The sequence below is a fragment of the Episyrphus balteatus genome, chromosome X, assembly GCF_945859705.1.
Source record: "Episyrphus balteatus chromosome X, idEpiBalt1.1, whole genome shotgun sequence".
In the NCBI taxonomy this organism is placed as follows: Eukaryota; Metazoa; Arthropoda; class Insecta; order Diptera; family Syrphidae; genus Episyrphus; species Episyrphus balteatus.
In genome coordinates, this window is record NC_079138.1 from 6,261,814 (window position 1) to 6,281,278 (window position 19,465).

The 19,465-nt window shown below is 31.5% G+C and overlaps 1 protein-coding gene across 5 annotated transcripts; it reads left to right on the top strand.

Moving 5' to 3' along the window:
• Window positions 1–805: 805 nt before the first annotated feature.
• LOC129920478 (zinc finger FYVE domain-containing protein 9) lies at window positions 806–19,194 on the top strand. Of its 5 annotated transcripts, none has more exons than XM_056001692.1 (9): window positions 810–1,242; window positions 13,229–15,877; window positions 15,952–16,179; window positions 16,241–16,713; window positions 16,782–17,055; window positions 17,124–17,370; window positions 18,084–18,204; window positions 18,288–18,449; window positions 18,583–19,194. In XM_056001692.1, exons 2-9 carry the CDS (start codon window positions 13,261–13,263, stop codon window positions 18,745–18,747), a joined length of 4,287 nt encoding a protein of 1,428 aa, XP_055857667.1. In that variant the 5' UTR covers window positions 810–1,242; window positions 13,229–13,260; the 3' UTR covers window positions 18,748–19,194. The 5 variants fall into 5 exon arrangements, with proteins under 5 accessions (XP_055857671.1, XP_055857667.1, XP_055857669.1 ...); XM_056001694.1 differs by having other exon boundaries at window positions 810–1,060; XM_056001695.1 differs by having other exon boundaries at window positions 834–898.
• The last annotated feature ends 271 nt before the right edge of the window (window positions 19,195–19,465 follow it).

Sequence of the window (19,465 nt, forward strand, 5' to 3'; positions counted from 1 at the left end):
TTTGACAGATCAACACAATAGCCGTTTTTTATTATCACTTGATCCATATAGATCATTTCTTAAAATGTATTACAACAACTACATGAGATCTTGCTTTTCATCAGGATCACGAATCGTGATCTTGCTTTTCATCAAGATCACGAATCGAAATCTTACAAGATCTCATGTAGTTGTTGTAATACATTTTAATTAATGATCTATATTCATCAAGTGATAATAAAAAACGGCATTAGTCGTTCCTAAATCAAAGTTGAAATTTTCTAACAAAATCTAACAAAAACAAATACAACGATTTTTTTGACATAACAACAATAGTTAACTATATTCAATAAAAGAACGGACCACTGTGCTTCAATTTGAGCCAACATTTTTATATGAATTCAAATTCACTGTTTTATTAGATTAGAGGGCAGCATTTGTTGAAAATCGAAATGTCTCGTCGAAATGAAAACGGGGTGTAAGATAATCTGCAGAATGTGCATATACTTGTTCCTGCCATAAACAAAAAATACCAAGACTGGAAAATTTCGTACGCCTTTCCCCCCAAAACCCTTTTGTGTACAGTGCTGTCTGTGTATATATGTGAAAGCCACCACGTTGGTAAATGACGTTAACACGCACACATTTATAGATTCACGACATTCACCACACATCCAACACGAACACAACGATAGGTTCACGACATTCACCACACCTCCCAGCTTGTAGGCAAACGTCAGTTGACCGCCGAGTTTCCAGTCTTGGTATTTTTTGTTTATGGTTCCTGCTCTATCTTTGTTTTTTTTTTATTTTGTTGTTTTGTGTCTGTGATATTTTCTTTCTTGAAGAAAAAAAAAACATCTCTAAAACTTTAAAAAAATTATAATAAATTTTTTTTAAGGTGGTGTGTGGATAAAAGGTGTCAAATTGCATTTATGGTCTTTTTCAAATTGCAATGGAAAAATGGTTAACTTCGAGTATTACTTCTTAAACTCCTAAAACAAAATAATAAAAAAAAAAAAAACAAAAGTAGCAAAAAGAAAAACGTAGAACGAAGAACAAAATGTTATCGAATTGAAATGTAAATTAAATTTGTGTGTGAAGATATCCTGTGTTTTGCTAGTTCTTCATTTAAGTGAAACAATCTACAACAATATCGTAGAAGAAAATAAATTTCATTAAAAAAAAAAAAGAAAAGAATAAGATTTTATTCCTGGTCGTGTTTTTTCTTATGTTTTTTTTTTTTTTTTTTTTCTATGACAGGTATGTACATGTTGTGGATTGTGCATTGAAAAAAGGTATAGGCTGTGCCAAAATAAGCCGAAAACAATAATAATTTTATAATATATATGACTTTTCTTCATCAAACAGTAAGTAATATTGATAATTTGATTAGTCAAGATTTTGTTGAAAGTTGAAGCTTGTGAAAACTAAAAAAAGTTCTTTGTATTCTCATTCTCATTCGAATAAAAATTATAATTAGTTATGCTTCGTTCAGACATGTGAAAATTGCGTTTGGCATATTTTATGCATGTATCGCAATTAAATGCGATTATGACAATTAATGACTAACATCTGGCCAAAATTACTAGCCCAATTGTCACTTGTGTAAAAGTAACATTACACTTGTATTAGAAGTGTTTTGGATCTACAATTCCAATTAGACTGTGCAATATGCATATCGATGAATAAGAAAAAAAAAAACAACGAACCGAACCATAGCACCTAAATTGCAGGGCCGTACAGGCCCGTAGCCAGAGTTGAATTTAAGGTAGGGCAACGGTTTTATCAGGTAGGGCATTGGTAATCGTTTAAAAAGTGTATAATTGCTTAACTTTATTTTTCTACTACTACAACTACAAATAGACAAATTTGCACCATTTTATTACAGTTGAAACTCGATTATCCGGGATTCGATTAACCGGGACGCTCTATTATCCGTGATGAAAATATTTGAAATTCTTTCTCGACAATAAACAAAATTTATTTATTTAAACTCTATTATCTGTAATAAAATCTACTATCCGTAATATGAGAACAGGAAAAAAGAAAATTTAACTAAAAAATACAAAATCAGCACTCAAAAATAAAGAAAATATTTTAATTTTTTTTTGTACAGAGTCGTATTTTCTTATTTTTTTGAAAAGTAGAATTATTCTGGAACAACATATCAGGATTTACTGTTAGTTGACCGCATTCACATTAATTCAATCGAAGAAAAACAACGGGTAAAATCCCCTGTCACACAATAGGTGTGTTTTTTATTACCACCGGACTTTGCTGGACAAAAAAACGCCTCGGGGCTTCACCGGAAATCTTGGTAGCCCTGCTTATTGAATGTTCCGAAATCAGCAGACACAAAGAAAATTTAGAGTTTTTATATTTATCGCTTTCGGGTTTTCTTGTATTTTTCTTGTATGTTTTACAAAGAGATACAAAAATGTATGCTAGCTAGCAAAACTAGTTAAATAAATTTTGTCATTTCAAACTTCAGTTTTCCCGTTTGTAAACCAATTCTAAACAATTTATGAAAAAATTAGTTTAGTACCACAGATTTAAAACTGTTCAAAAAGTTAACCCAGAATTATAATTGGAGGAAGCAGTCGAAAGCTTACGTCAAATCCTACGTTTTTGTTGTGTTTTCTTTGAATTTTTGATAAGTTTTCATCCGTCGAGTACGGTTGGAAGCGCTGTTCCCCTCCGTTGAATCGGACGCTTCAGTCAATTATAGTTCTACCTTTAAGCCCAGGGATATCATCGGGCTTAACAACTAAGCCCAAGGGGCTAAGGTGTTGCTGCATTTAACATGTAAATTGCTTAGCCCTGACTGCACTTTTTTTGTCCAGCCCGGTGGTAATAAAAAAAAAACCTAAACATGCAACAATTTTTTAATTTTCCTTAAAGTTCATAATACTCGTAATTAATCTCGTGATATTGTTATGTATGTTCAAACAAAAATATGAATTGTTACGTTTATGGGATAATTTTTTAATTGTTTTCTTTTTTTTTTTTTAATAAATTTTTTAATAAAAACTTAAAACATATAAATTTTTTCTTGAAAAAAAAGTTCTATTATCCGGGATTTTCGATTATCCGTAATGGGCTCGGTCCCGACCATCCCGGTTAATCGAGTTTCAACTGTATTTAATACATATAGCAAAAGTACAAAATTGTAAAATAAATTGTAGTCTGTCTATTGGGTTGTTTTAATGTAAGAAAATGGCCGGGTTCAACGCTCCATCTGAACTTAAGTTCAGATTTTTTTTGACGTTGAACGCAAAAAATCATCTGAATTTCAGGTGACATTGACGAAGAATCTACTTCTTTTCTTTACTTGGATTGACTTTAAAAAAAGAACATTTATTTTTCTAGAATAATAAAAATAGTTCAATTGATTGTAGAAAAAGAGTTATTTATTAATATTTTCAGTGAGATCACTTGAGTATTTGTAAAAATTATATTGTTGGATTCATAAAATCCCTTGTTTAATTTTGCTTTGGTTTTATTTTCATTATTCCATTTCTGCATATAAACATGCGGAAGAAGAAGAACACAAAATTGTATTAATTACATATGCATTGTAATATCAAATGAACAAATAACAATAACACCGCAGCATAAATGTCCATGCACAAAAGAAATATAAACAAATCCATTTATAACTTGTATTAAAATCACAAAGTTTAATTTTGGTGTGTAGCACATTTGGTACGTTTACCAACTTCACCAACGGGTTGGGGTCAAAATTCTGCCGGCGTCAAAATTCTGCTTTTCAAAATTCTGTTTTTCAAAATTCTGTTTTTCAAAATTCTGCTTTTCATAATTCTATTTTTCAAAATTCTGCAAAAAAATAATTTTTTAATTTTTTGCAGAATTCTGTAAAATCATCTTCTTGAAAAATTATCTGCTTATTTGATTACTTACCTACATAATTTGTTATTCTTGGAATACTTATTAATTTTCGTTTTATAAATAAATAAATTTGAAAAAATTAAGAAAAGGTTTTTAATACTAAACAACATTTCCGAAAATAATTCAAAATTTTTTAAAAGGAATATTTTGTATCAAACAACCGATAGGTTCCAATAAGTTATAGATTTTATTTGAAAGAAAGTCAGTCTTTGCATTTTAAAAAATATTTGCGACACTCAAACAAAAAAATTTAGGAAAGTACCAATGTTGAATTACATTAATGAGGTGTATTTTTCTTTAGTCAGCGCATATGATATAAAAAAAAAAACAGAATTGGCAGAATTTTTTTGTTCAAGAATAATGCTGGCAGAATTTTGAAAAGCAGAATTTTAAAAAGCAGAACTTTGAAAAGCAGAATAGAAAAAAAGCAGAATTTTGAAAAAAAGAATTTTCGTTAAAAAAGCAGAATTTTGAAAAGCAGAATTTTGAAGCCAGAATTTTGACCCGATCCCTTCACCAACACAAACACACCCTTCTGAATTTTCAGATACAAATTTCTACCTGAAAATCGTAACTAAATGTCAAAAAACGTAACTAAATGCCACCTAACTTTTTATGACATCTGACCAATCACAGCCTCTGAAAATTCAGATCTTAAGTTCAGGTGGCCTGCGTTGAACGCGGGGAACGTTACACATTTGCAACAATACAAGACCATTTGCATCGAGTCGGGAATACCCTATTGTTTTTGTTTGCCCTAAATCCAGATTTTGGGGGTATGGTATATTGTTGAAAGAAAGTAGGCCTCTTTATTATGTTCGACAAAAGGTACTAAGTCGTGACTAAAGTAATCTTTAAATGTTAGTTTTTGTCACACAGCGTAATCTTTGACAAATATGTAATTAAATCTAATTTATTTCATTGTTTTTTTTCTTGAAATCCCAAAAGACCAAGCACAATATACAAATTTAATGTTGGAATTTAATTTTTTTTTTGTAAAAAATCGGTTCTATCTTCGAGTCTACTCAAATAATTTTTGAACATAGTAGACTCTTCCATTGTTGGAATTGTTAGACCTTAAACATCAATTGAAAATTAGCATTTTTATGCAAACTAGCCGACCCCGCACTCAAAATTCGAGTGCCAATTGTAACTTTTATTTATGCTCAAATAAGCACACTAAATAAATCACTTTATTTACTACTAAGAATATGCAACACTTAATTTTATTCGAAATTCGAGAATGTCTTCGAAGGTTCTCGTCTTTGCTTTTAGAAGTTTCCACTTCCAGAAGGGAGAGGGCGTGGTTCAGCACATTTGTTTTTGTTTTTTCCTCAATTTTAATTTATTGTTTTTATCTATTTCGGTAAAAAAAAATAAATAAAGTATACATTCTGCACATCTAGATAAAATTTCCTATCGTTCGGTATATAATTTATGCCCCTTCGGTTTTTGTGGGCTGGGTATTTTGTACCACAAAATAAGTGTTTGCCGTTTTATTATATGATGATGCGTTTAATTTGAACACATATTACATAATCTTTGTAACAACATTAAACTTTTATTTTGTATTTGGACTAAACTAAACTTTTCTAAAGACTTTTTTGTGTTCTGAACTCGGCTCCGCAAAATTAGGCCCCAAAAGAAAAAATGAAATAAGACTCAAATTGGGGTATTTTTCCATAATGAAATTATGCCCCACTGAAATATGGCCATAACGAAATGAAAAAATGCCTCAAAAATAAATGAAATAATGCAATAACTTCTTTTGACCTTTTTTGAAAAATGAAATAGATCTCCAAGTTTTCTTATTCATCATTAGATAAATCGTGCGATTTTGTTAGCTGAGTCCTTGATAAGCGGAATTTCACAAAAGTTTTTTGAAAGACAATTCAGTTTAGCATTTTCATTAGTCCAGTGCATTTATGATGTTCATATATGGGCGACCCAGCAGTTTGTACCACCCCCAAATTTTGTTTGCTCTTTCGATAGAGCATTGGCTGAATATCATTACCCTGATTTTTCGCACTTGCGAAATTCACCTTTCGGCCGCCATCTTGGATTTTAGTTTTTGTTGAATATCTTGATTTCTATTTATCCTAAATAAAAGTTGTACAAACAAACAACAACTCTGCTATACAACTTTTTTCGTTTTTTTTACTTTTATGGCTTGTAACTTTTTTAATATTCAGAATATTGAAAAAGTGTTCTTAACATAAAAGACGCGAAATTTAATTTCCTACCTTTTTTGTTTATACAACTTTTATGTAATATAAATAGAAATCGAGATATTCAACAAAAACTAAAATCCAAGATGTCGGCCGAAAGGTGAATTTCGCAAGTGCGAAAAATCAGGATAATGATACTCAGCCAATGCTCTATCGAATGAACAAAAAGTATTTGGGGGTGGTACAAACTGCTGGGTCAAATTACATATAAATGCACTGGACTATATGTAAATTATGAAAAATGAAATAGGGCCCCAAATTATTTGTCTTATTTCATAAAGAAATTACCTATGCCTCAAAAACAAAATGAAATAAGGCCCAAAAAATGAAACAACACCCCAAAATTTGAGAAATTTCGTTCTTGTTGTTTTGTGTGTATTTTTGGGGCCTTATTTCTTGGGGCTGCTGAACTTGAAGTCAAAATATTTAGGTACTTTTTTTGTTTTTGAAGTTATGCTCTAATGTACCGGTTTCTATAAAAAACTTTGTCTTCTATCAAAATTGTTTAAATCTTTATTTTTTTTTACTGTCTGAGATATCTTCAGTTGTTTGGCATATTATTATATCATAAAGGAGAAATATAACGTCTCTTTTATAAGTACGATATTTTTAAATATCGTTTTCATAAGTAGGGCATTTTTGAAGGTCAAACGTTTTCATAAATAGGGAATTTTTGAAGGTAGTGCATTTTTGAGGCATTGATTTTTTTTAAAGCTGCAGCAGTTTAGAGGCTACGGCATCTTTATAAGTTGGGCATTTTTAAATATAGAGCCTTTTTGAAGTTAGGGCATTTTAAAAGCTAGAGCATTTTTGAAAGTAGGACATTTTCATAAGAAGGGCATGTTTTAAGGTAGGGCATTTTAAAGGCGGGGAATTTATTGAATGTACGGCATTTTAATAAGAAGGGTATTTTTGAAGGTAGGGCATTTTCCAAGGTAGGACTATTTAAAGGTAGGGCATTTTAAATTTAAGGTAGGGCATTGCCCCTCAATGCGTCCCCGCTGGCTACGGGCCTGGGGCCGTAGCTAGAAGGGGGCTTGGCAGTGTTGCCGCCGGGCAACTCGAGAAGGTCGCAAAAAAAGGGGTCAACAGGCAAAAAAAAAGTCTCATGTAGAAATTTTTTAAAAAAATATCCAAATCAAACGAAATTCGTATACATTGCTAAAAAATAAGGTTTAAGTTTCATAAATTTTATCAAGTTATTTAAAACTTTTCTTTCAATTTTAACCAATTCATTCTAGAAACGTGCTTAAACTGTGATTTTGTTTAAAAAATGTTTTTGATTTTCATCCACAGAACATGCAAATAACTTCAGAACTAGAACTTGTCCTCTGTTAAATATTTTTCTTCCGTGTTCCACCGAATTTGACTCAAGTCGAAGTACTTGATAGTTATAGTTATTAATTTCAATGATGAATACTGCATTACCAGGAGCAATCATCAAGATTGAGATAATGTCAAATTTGAAAATAATTTTGATTGTTTAAATATTCTATTCTGAATAAAAACTCCCGTAGAAAAACTTCCGAGAGAAGAGATTCCAATTGAAAATTTTCCACAATATAGTTCTCTTTGCTTTTTAATATTGTTCCCTTCCGTTCATAATAGCGAACAAGCTAAAACAAAGCAAAATCGTACCAAGCTTTTTAATCGGAGTTTCAAAATAAAATAAAACTCTTTAATTTGAAAAAGATATTATAATACATCGATTATTGTAAATTTTCGATGTTGAAAACGTTCATTCAAAATATGTAATATGTAATAAAAATATAAAAAATAGCACATAGAATATAAAGTTGGTCCAAAAACAGGCATTTTATTGAACAAAATACAGGAAGGCATTTTTGTTTTCAAATCTAATAAAAAGAGGTTATTCGAAAAATTTATGTCCTGGTTTTCGGTATATCACAAATTGGCGAAGTTCACCATTTTGAACACGGGAACGGGAGTTGATCTATATCTCGCGGACTATTGGTTTGACCGAATTGGATTAAAACTGTAGATAATATAGATATACATATTATAAAAATTATATATTGTCTGTACATTTTTTTCTGTGAGAATAATAGGTAGGTACTTTTTATTTTCTCAATTTTGAATTTTTCTCTTTCCCTTGATAGTTTTTTAATATTTATTCTCGCCTTGAAAGTTGTACATATAACGTCAAATTTCCAATTGTTTGGTATACTTTTGAATATGATGCGATTTTTCAATCTAAAGCTACCGAAAAATTTCGTAAAGAAATATTTCCACCACAGTCAAAATACACATCGAAATAATTGTAGAATTTTGGTAGAAAGATACATTATACAGAATTACAGAGCATCGAAATTATATCTACTTCTACACCAAAATTAATCGAAAGATTGAGTTGGACTTCCAGGCAAATAAATTTATAATTTCAATGGAAGGTTGAAAGATTTTCTTCAAAAAAAAATTGGTCAAAATGCGACTACACTGGGGCTTGGTATACAGGGGCTCTATGTAGGGTTGCCAACAACCGTATTGTGCTCCATTTCACGTAGGGTGGATGCACCTGTTTCCGAGCAGCTCCAGTAGCCGAACACTTTTCACTTAAATATGTAAAAACAAACTGTTTTGTCCCGTTAGAAGTAAAAACCCGGTTAAAATACATAGAATCTTTATACTACATTCGATCACTCTTAGCGATATCTCGCTCATAAATCGGATTAAAAAAACTTATGTACTTCCACAATAAACAAAAAAAAAATAATTTATTTTATTAAGAATTTTTTTTAGAAACATACATTTTTAGAACGGAATTCATAGTCGTTACTCGAATTAAAATTTTTCTCAACACAAGTTACTTGAGAAATATTTCAAGCAATCGCTCAAGAGAATTAAAAATAAGGCTGTCACTTGAGTAAAGAAAATTCTTGTATTGAGGAAAAATATTTCTTAAACTCAAAAATTTGACTAATTTGAATTAACGCCATCGGTTTGATTTGTCGCGATTAAACAATATTTAAAAATGAATAAATACAAACTATGTATTTAAAATGTCCTTCGTCAAACAAAAAACTCGAAATGACACTTGGGTTTTAGGGCGAAATTCAGAGTCGTCACTCAAGTAAAATTTTTTCTCAAGCACAAGTCTGAGATGAGTTTTCTGAGTGTTTGCTCACGCATTTAATTCAAAATTTCCTCCATTAGGATTCGCTTCAGCGAATGCTTAAGATATTTCTCAACTTGAGTGTCGACTATGAATTCCACCCTTAAAGTCGTTAGAGCAACTTTTTAACAAATTAAAAAATCAAGACTCAAAATATAGCTAGTATGCCATTAATTGTAATTGTTTACACACTAAAAACCATTTTCGAAAATTTGATACATATTTAAAAAATATATATATTAGGGTGGTCCTAATTTTACTCTTTTGCGAAAATTGAGTGCGACGCCCCCTAGATTGGTTCCAAATCAAGAAAAAAACCCATTTTTTATCTCTAACCCTTCCTGGCCCTATTTTGATAAGAAGTTGCTAGAGCAGAGGCGATATTCTGTGTCCAGTCTTTCACTGTAAACACTTGTCCCAGGAGAAGCAAGGTAGACTTTAGCAAATGAGGAGGTGATTTCTGAAACCAGCTATCTGACCTGAAGGTAGTTTTGAGTAAAATGCCAAAAACCTTTACTTCGTAATACAGAAGATATAGAGCAAAATAATCTTCTACAAATTTATTCTTTACGAAATTTTAATAAAATTAAAGTTTTTAAAATAAATATATCTCAAGTATATATTGAAAATTCCTTATTAAAAAGTAGGTATATTTGCTTTTGGAAGTACGAGTATAATTGCGTTATGTCTTCTTTTGGAAGTAAAACTATTAAACAAATCTTTTTTTGAAGGTAAAATCACGATTTTTTTAAAAAAAATTTGTAAATAAACCTTTATCAATATCAGTATTTTAGTTTATAACAAGAAACAAAAATACATTTTTATAAATGAAATTGAATTAAAATGCGTTTCTGGATCGCACGTACTTGCTCTTGTAATTTGGAGTGTTTATTTTGGTTTTTTGAATAGCTCTATATTTCATTTTTTTAAATGACAAGAAATACGAAAATACGAAATAAGCTAAAAAATAAGTCAATTTTCGAAAAAAAAAACCACAAGCATTATCCAAATTTTTGAGAAAAACTAAAAACACAGATTCTTAATATTATTTACTAAAACCCTTAAGTACACAAAATTTAATTAAAATCGTTAGACCGTTTAGGTCCTAGCACGCTGTACAGATGGCCGAACGGAACTAAGTGATGACGAAAACTACTTTTGTAACTCCTCCATCATCGTAATGAGGCATTTTATCATACGTCAAATTGATATTTTTTTTACTGAAGAGGCCTTATTGGAAAGAACATTTTGCGTAGGCCATTTTGGAAAAAATATTTGGTGTTCAATAGGCTGTTTTGGAAATAAAGTCGTTTTTTGACATTGAATAACTATCTCTGTGTGCTGTTAAGAAAATTATTTTTGATTGAATCAGACGCGCGTTGAAAAGACCTAAAAAATGGCATGCATATCTCATTTTCCAATTTTTTTCCGATAGCTGGAAATCAGCTCCTCAAAATATAGTCAAAATACGAAATTTTGTAGTATGTGTTGACCACCACTTGTATGGGCCGCCGTTCGATCTTGGCGAACAGTCCTCATATATAATTCGATTTTAGATGTCTACCTTTGCAGTACTAGGTAGTGTGTTCAGACATTTATCTAAAAAGTAGTTCAGTTATTCATCGTTACAATACGATGTTGTTGGGAATTTTTTAAGCTACATCTATTCTTGAAACAAATTATAAAATTTTTGAAACTACCAACGTTTTTTTCTGAGTGTCCTTGGCCGAATATTCGGCGGCCGAATATTCGGTATTCGGCCGAGGAGCGTGGCCGAATATTCGGTATTCGGCCAAACCAATGTTCGCGGCATCTCTACTCAAGTCACTGCCGACGTACATACGATTTTTTTCTTGTCTCGACCCAACCTACATGCTCCAGCTTTTTGGCACATTACTCCTGAATCACCCTGTATACTAATGTGTTTTACATGCAAAAAAATTGATTGTCTATAATTATGCGATTTATCACCATTAACTAACCTGTCTAGTTTTTCTGATCTTGAGATAGTGTTGGACTCAAAATTAACTTGTATTGACCATTTTGACTACATTATTAAAAAAAGCTAACATGACTCTTGGCTTTATCAAAAGATTTGCTCGAGAATTTCGTGATCCTTATGTTTTTAAAAACTCTTTATGTCTCATTTGTAAGATCCATCTTAGAGTATGGTTGTGTTGTATTAGCGCCATATTATGCGGTTCATATAAATAGATTGCAGTCCGTTCAAAGATGATTTAAGAGATTTTGGCTAAGATTTCTACAATAGTCGAATCGAATTATTTTGCCACTTTACGCTTAACGTATTAAACTAATAAAAAGTATTCCATGTCTAATAGGGTGTGTCAAAATGCTAAAGTATGGAATTTTCAAATGTAATAGCTTTTAAAAGTTGCATTACTTATCAAAAATAAATCCTGCTTTTACAATTTTCATTTTAGTTAATATCTTTGGCTCGCTCAAAATATAGGAAGAAATCGAAGAAATTTGGATTTAAAAAAATATTTTTTAAATATTATGTTTTTTTTTTTAATTGCGACATTTGAATACAAAAACAAATATATTAAATATATATATAAGTAAAAAAAAACTTTTAAGCTTATATTTGTTCCAATTGAACACTTAGTAAAGAAGCTGCGAAGTAATATGCGAAGAAAAAAATATCAATTTTTCATATAAAATCGTGTTTTTCCTAACAACTTCAACCGATTTGAGCGATTTTTTTTTACATAATATTAAACCTTAGACCCTTATAAAACTTTTGACCACTATTAAATTGCCAAATTAGAGTACTTTTCTTAAAAATATTATTTAAATGAGTTTGATTGTACAAGAATTTACAATACAAATTTCAACGATACCCTGATTTATGCTGTAGGTGATGATTTAAAGTCATGTGAAGGTGTAATGCAAAATCAAATTGAAAATGAACGTATACCTACTTTTCCTACGAAATAAAAATGCAAGTGAATGTGAGTGCAGCTGTTCGTGGGTGCTGACAATCTTTGTTGAAAAGAGTTACTATACTTAAACATTCTTTTAAAACTGATTTATTAAATTAAAAAATAAATGACATAGTTTTGAGAGGAGTTAGCAACTAGGATACCAGCTACATATGTATGTATTAATTAGGAGTCTACCTTACTTTTCGATTGTGAACAAATTTACTATCGTGCTTGAAAAATGTCAAAAAATTTTCCTCCCTAAGTTATCCTTCAAAATGAACAGCTATCAAAATCATATGGGTAAAATTTTCAACATGCATACTTTGTTTTGCGATGGAGATGGACAGCAGTTAAACATTCACCTTTGCTGGGTTCCGAGTCATAGAGACATTTTAAGAAATTGCAGAGCTGATGAACTTGCCAAAAGTGGAACACTGATACCTTTACTACCAAATGAGTAATGCTCAAACAAGATGCTACAAATAAAACAAACCTTAGGTGTTATAATATCACCACATGTATAGCGACTAAAAAGATTTGGCCAATACTGGATCTGAAGTTCTCTAATTGTTTAATATCTCTAAGCAGACCACAAATCAGCTCTGTAATAGGTGCCATAACAGGACACTGTACAATAGGCAAACACGCAACACGCATTGGAATCTATTCCAATGATTTCTGCAGAAGCTGCATGGATGAGGAGGAGGTGGAATCGATTCCTCACCTTCTCTTTGAATGTTCTGCGTTATCTCAAAGTCGTAGACTCCATTTAGGAGAATTCTACTATAACAATCCTAGTGATCTAGCAAATTTAGACATACATATGTAGTCTCGCTGGCTCTATTAGAAGCTCCAAATTGTCCAACGAATAGGAAGAAAAAAATCTCAAAGATTCACTGTGGTATCACAACGCACTAATCATGGTCTAAATGCATCAGCTCTCCTGCTGATAGCCACGTTAACCTAACATAACCATACTTTGTTTTTCACTTTTTAGGTTTCCAATTAACCAATTAATCTTTTATTTATAGCAATTGGAGTTGAACTTGAATAAACAACCATCATGGATCTCGTTGATATAGATAAGGTTTTAGATAATTTGGAACTTAATGAAGAGGAGCATCAAAAAGAGCGTCAAAACTTAACTTCAGATATTGTTTCTTCACAATCGCAAATTTCGTCATCTGTTAATGAACCTGAACATAGTTTAAATTATGGCGTCACAACAACATTGAATAATACAACAACAACTACAACAACATCTACAGGAGATCGTGTTAGTAAATTTGTTGGTGTTTCTCAGGTATTTAGTAGCTTAGATGACTACCGAAAAAATGTTGAAAGCTTAGATTTGTATACAAACAATAAAAACGATGGCAATACAAATACGAATACAAATTACAATAATTTGAAAAATAACGATCATACACTTTTAATGCGTAACGATGGTGTCAATGATGATGACGAAGATGACGAAGATGAAGAAGTAAGTAAAGACGATGAAGATGAGGATGAAGATGATCCATATGCAGGTGATGAAATCAATAAATTTGTAAGCACAGATGAATATGGATTTTCGTCAAATTCCATAACAACATCGTCATCGTCAACATTTTCATCTGGACCATCACCTGCTTTAATTTCAACTGAATCAGAATCATCTCTTAATGCTAAAGAAGAGCTAGAAGTTCGAAGTGAAGCAGTAAAACAAATAGATACAAATTCGCAACAAATTAAAAACGACAGTACAACAAGTGATGGTATAGAGTCAATACAACCTAATGAAAATGATTGCTCATCTGGCAACAGCAACAGCACCAGTAAGATAAGAGCACAACATCAACAACGTTCCGAATTTGACGATTTAGCTGTTGGTTTATCCTCGATATCGCTCACAACCCATCAAGAAAGTATTTTATCTCTATCAGAAATTGCTTCAGCGAGTAGTAAATTTAATTTGAAAACCGACAACTTAAGTTCATCTCTATCCCTATCACAAACAACTAAGAATAACTACCCTAATTCAAATGAAAAACCAGAGCAATTGAATGAACAGAAGATAGATAGCGGTGACACGGGGGAACATCCGCAATTGGAAAATTCAATATCCGGAGAAGAGGATTTAATAAGAGTAGCAGCAACGACTCAGCCAAATGTTATGGTCACATTCAGTTCCACAATGGATGAGATATCTGACACAGAACTTGATAGTATTTTGCAAGAAATCGATACAGAAATGCATTCACAGCAAATTGTATCTCCTGAACAAGATTCTGCATCTGGCAGCAATATCGGGGATGTAATAAACAAAACAACAACCACACAAACATCGAAATCCAACAATCCAAATGAGGACGACTTAAAATTAACGACGACGAGCATTTTACCAAACAATCTATCGCTGATTGGTCAAAAATGTGGTGGTGGCGATGATGGAATGATGAATATAGACAGTTTTTCGCAGGCATCCACATTGGAGTTTACCGAAGATCGACGTGATGTAGACGACTTAGACAAGGCTATTAATCTGGATGAAATATCTGATGATGGCGATCAAAGCAAAGAGGAGGAAAAGAAAGGCATACAGAAAAGACAAAGACCTACGACACTCGATTTACCAGTTAGGAAGATCAATTTGTATGCAACAGCTGGACAAACTCCACCTGGCTCACGCATCTATGATCAAGGAACGTCAAGTTCTGAGGAAGAGACACCTGACGAGAAGGTAAATGAAATAAAAAGTGATGAGGAATTAAATTTCAATGACGGTGCTGGTCACACGCCACCAGAACGATCTGATCGTGAAGTTGGTTTTGATAATAATGGAGTTGTTGGTGGAGGTGATGCTTGTAGCTCATCAGACATAGAAACTGCAAATGTCGGTGATGAACCAATGATTGCTTCAGAAAGTACAGAGGTCGAAGTTAAAATTCCACCATCAAAAATACCAGAAATATTAACAGCACCAGAATCTGCAACTGCATCGGCATGTGCACCCGCACCAGAGCTAACAAACATACCAATCGCTGTTAGTAATGATATGTCTGTAAATAATAACTATAACAACAATAATAACATTGGAAAAGTCCCTCCAATATGGGTGCCAGATCAAGAAGCAAATGCATGCATGCAATGTCAGCATAAGTTTACTTTACTAAAAAGACGTCATCATTGTCGGGCATGTGGCCAAGTTTTATGTTCGGTGTGTTGTTCACAAAAATTTAAATTAGAGTTCCTTTCAAATCTAGAATCACGGGTTTGTGTGCAGTGTTTTCTCATTTTGACAAAACTCACACAACAACAAAAACAACAAATCGACGACCAACAAATGAATTGCTCCAACACCACCACCACCCCATTAAATCCACAACAAACAACTTCATCACCAAATCCCAATAATCCTATGGAATATTGTTCAAAAATTCCACCTTATCGTCAAGTAAATCAACAAGCTATATCATCTTATCCAACTGTAATTGTTCCAGTGGGTGTTTTAAAAAAAGAAGGCAGCGCAGCTAAAAGCCGCAAACGTAAATCTGTTATGTTTAGCGATGGTATACGACCAGGAAGCGATTTGGCTAGTTTAGATGGTAGATGGAGTGATGCTAAACATGCACGTAAATCGAATTCAGCAAACAATCTCAATACATCAGATAATCTATCTGATGAAAGTAACAAAAGTAAGTGTTTTTTTTTTTCTAATGAGTAGAAAACATCGTCATGATTCTTTTCTTTTGTTCCTCAAAAATAAAAGTCATCTCAAGAAACAATTCCAAATCGATTGTTTTAATGGATGATGGAAAAGGTTGCTACATACCACCAACAGGTGAACACACCTTGCCCCCAATAGTAATTTCAAAGAAGTCGGAAAAACTTTACCAAGAAGTAACAAATAACGCAGATCTTATCAAAAGATTACAAACCGAAAGTTTGAAATTTGTTATACAAACTAACTTTTTTGTTTTTGTTAAAATATCTCATTGTAAGTTTTTATTCTTCCTAATTGTATTTTGAGCATTCATCAAATTAATTTTAAATTTCAGTAAAATGTTGCATTAACAAGACAGTTATAAACTTTACAACTTGTGGTTTGAATAATGTTGGCAATGATGAGATAATAATTCTACTCGAGCTTGATAATTCAAATAAAATCCCCAAGGATATATTTGTTCATTTAAATGAAATCTACTGGGAAGCGAGCCGTGGTCATCCAATAACAGAACTTGGTTTCTCGATGCCAAAACACTTACATTTTCTTGGCTCACGAGAACATGGGGGTTTCCTTTTCATTCGGTCGACTTTTCAATGCTTGCTTGATGTTCATGTTCCATCACCACCATTTCTGATTGGAGTGCTGATCCATCGATGGGAAGTACCATGGGCGAAAATATTTCCATTGAGATTAATGTTACGTCTTGGTGCCCAATATCGTTACTATCCTTCTCCACACATATCAGTTAGAGAACGTGAGCCTGTATATGCAGAAATTGCACAGACAATAATAAATCTATTAGCAGTAAGTTTGTTGTTTTTTTTTTTTCATGCTGTCCTAAAAAAAAGTTTTTTTTTTGTTGTTTTAAAAAGGATTTCCGAAATTACACGTATACCATTCCGACAATAAAAGGAATGTATATTCATATGGAAGATAGAAGAACAAATATTCTCATACCACGCAATCGATTAGATGAGGTCGTTAAGGCTATTAATAATTCTAGTGATCATATTCTCGCAATGGGAGCTAACTTTTCAAAAAATGCCGACGGTCATTTGGTTTGCATACAAAATATTAAACTTCAAAATGGTGATTCACATGCTTACTCAACTCAAGCTATAAACATCCAAGGTCAACCCAGAAAAGGTATGGATGGTATCATTGAAACTCAATGGAAAACAACAACATTAATCGTTCATATCTTCTTGTTCTAGTAACTGGTGCAAGTTTTTTTGTTTTTAATGAAGCATTAAAAACAACTAGTGGACTTTCTGGCAAATGCAGTATCATAGAAGATGGTTTAATGGTTCAAATTTTACCATCAAAAATGGCTGAAATTCGACATTCGCTTCTGAATATGAAAGACATTAATATAGTTTGTGGACCAATTGACGCTGATGAACAACAAACTGAAGTGGTTTATGTACAATGGGTGGATAACGATGTGGAAATTAATATAGGGTACAGAATGAAAAAAGGTTTATATATTTTAAAAAGAGAATATAAATAAGAAATTTTTCTCGATTTTTTTACTGCAATCACATTAACTAAGGTCAAGCAAGCATACTTTAAAACTTCCCTGATTCTTTTTTCTTAACTAATTAATTTTGATTGATTTTTTAAGTTCTTCTATTATAGAAGCATGAACTAAAAAAATAATGCTCTAAAATGACTCTGACTTGACTCTGCTTGGTTAGATTGATTATTAATTTTAATTTTGTTTTTACTATGTATGAAATGACAAATTTAATATGGAGGCAACGTTAAATTAAATCAAAACAGAAAACAAACATTTATATATCCTCTTTTAAAAATCCGCCTGGTAATTTTGCTTCGAATTTTAAACGATATAAAATCCAAATCGGACATTTTATCTCCGTTAATCGGCCCTAGCGAGGTAATCCGTCGGAGCGGAAATTCTCCGATTTCATACGAAATTATGCTTCGAGGTGTATTTCCGACAGGTAAAAACTGTCCGATTCGGATGAAATCGGACAAAATCCGCTCCGACGGACCGAATATTTTTGAATCTTAAATTGAAAAACGTATTTGTGTTAAGTATGTAGCTTTAAAATTTTGCAAGCAAAATAACCTTTAATACCTAGGGATTTTATTTAAAAACTTATACAAAAATTTTACTAAACTAAAATTTGATTATTTAAAAATTTAAAAAGGGTAAGATCTCCAATTGATGCAAAGAAAATGGATGGAATACCAAGCATAAGAGTGCATTCAGGTATAACATTATCAAATAATAATCACATTCTAAAATGGACCGAAGTATTTATAATCGAGGTAAGTATCTTTTTTTTAGTTTTTGTTAATAACCTCTCTTGCTCTCTTATTTATTGTTTAAGTTTTTTTAAATTCATTTTTAGATGAGCGGAGACAATGGAATGTGTAAGAATACAGTTGATGTGTCCAAAGTGTCTGAACAAATTGCAAAAAATGCATCTATAGCACTTTTACCATTTTTGGATTTACTTGTGGCCAACGGAAGTGTTAAAATTGGACTAAGAGTAACACTAAACAATGACAATGTAGGTTTTTAACACTTATCATTTTTGAAGAAACTTACTCCTTTTTTTGTACACAGCTGTGTCTTTTAAAAATAAAAAAAAAATGGTCAATATAAAAAAAAAAACGCTTACAAAATCTATATTCTTTTCTCAGGTTTGCTATGAAGCTGGTAGTCAAAACGAGAAATTACCTCCATTGTATATGAATGCCCTTGACAATGAATTAATTCCAACATTGCATAAGCAAGCCAATGATATTGGTAAAATTATAGTTTTAGAGTTGACTTTTCATATTCTAAATGTACATATTAATGTGTAAACACGAGTCATTAACTAACACACAAAAAAAATAATAATAAACAAATAATAATAATGTAAAGTATATTTAATCAAACATAGTCTGAGGTATTTAAGGATATTTTGTTAAATAAATGTGTATCGATTAAAAAAAATATATATATATATATAAACTTTACGAAATGTTTTTCTTTTGAATTTATTATTTTTTGAATCTCATTAAAAATATGAATATTAAATAATAAAATTGTCATTATATAAATGTTGTGTTTGTAAATTGATTTCTATATAAAATTTTATGTTACAAAATTGATCATAGTAATTAATCTATGTGAAAATAATATAATTAACCACCCCCGGAAAGGGAGGCAATTAAAAAATTCATAAATTACGTTTAATTTAAGACTTATTTAATTTTATGTTTTATTTTGCATTGGATAAAAGAAATACAGTTATCATTTACTCGAAATCTTTTTTTTTTTGCTGAATTTATTAATTTAAAAATATGGTTAAACATTTTTGGAACTCAGAACTCAAACATGTTCATAGTAGTTGTCTTGTGTTCTTGTTGTTGTTGTTTAAAATATATGATCAAAGTAGACGATGCAATTGTGTAGGTATACTAGTGTCATCAAGGGTATTCCGATTCAATAAAAAAGTGTAAAAATTCAATTATTGCAATACTTGTCTATCGAAAACAAGTTTTGTAAGTCTAGAATTACTTTGGTCAAGAAAAAGCG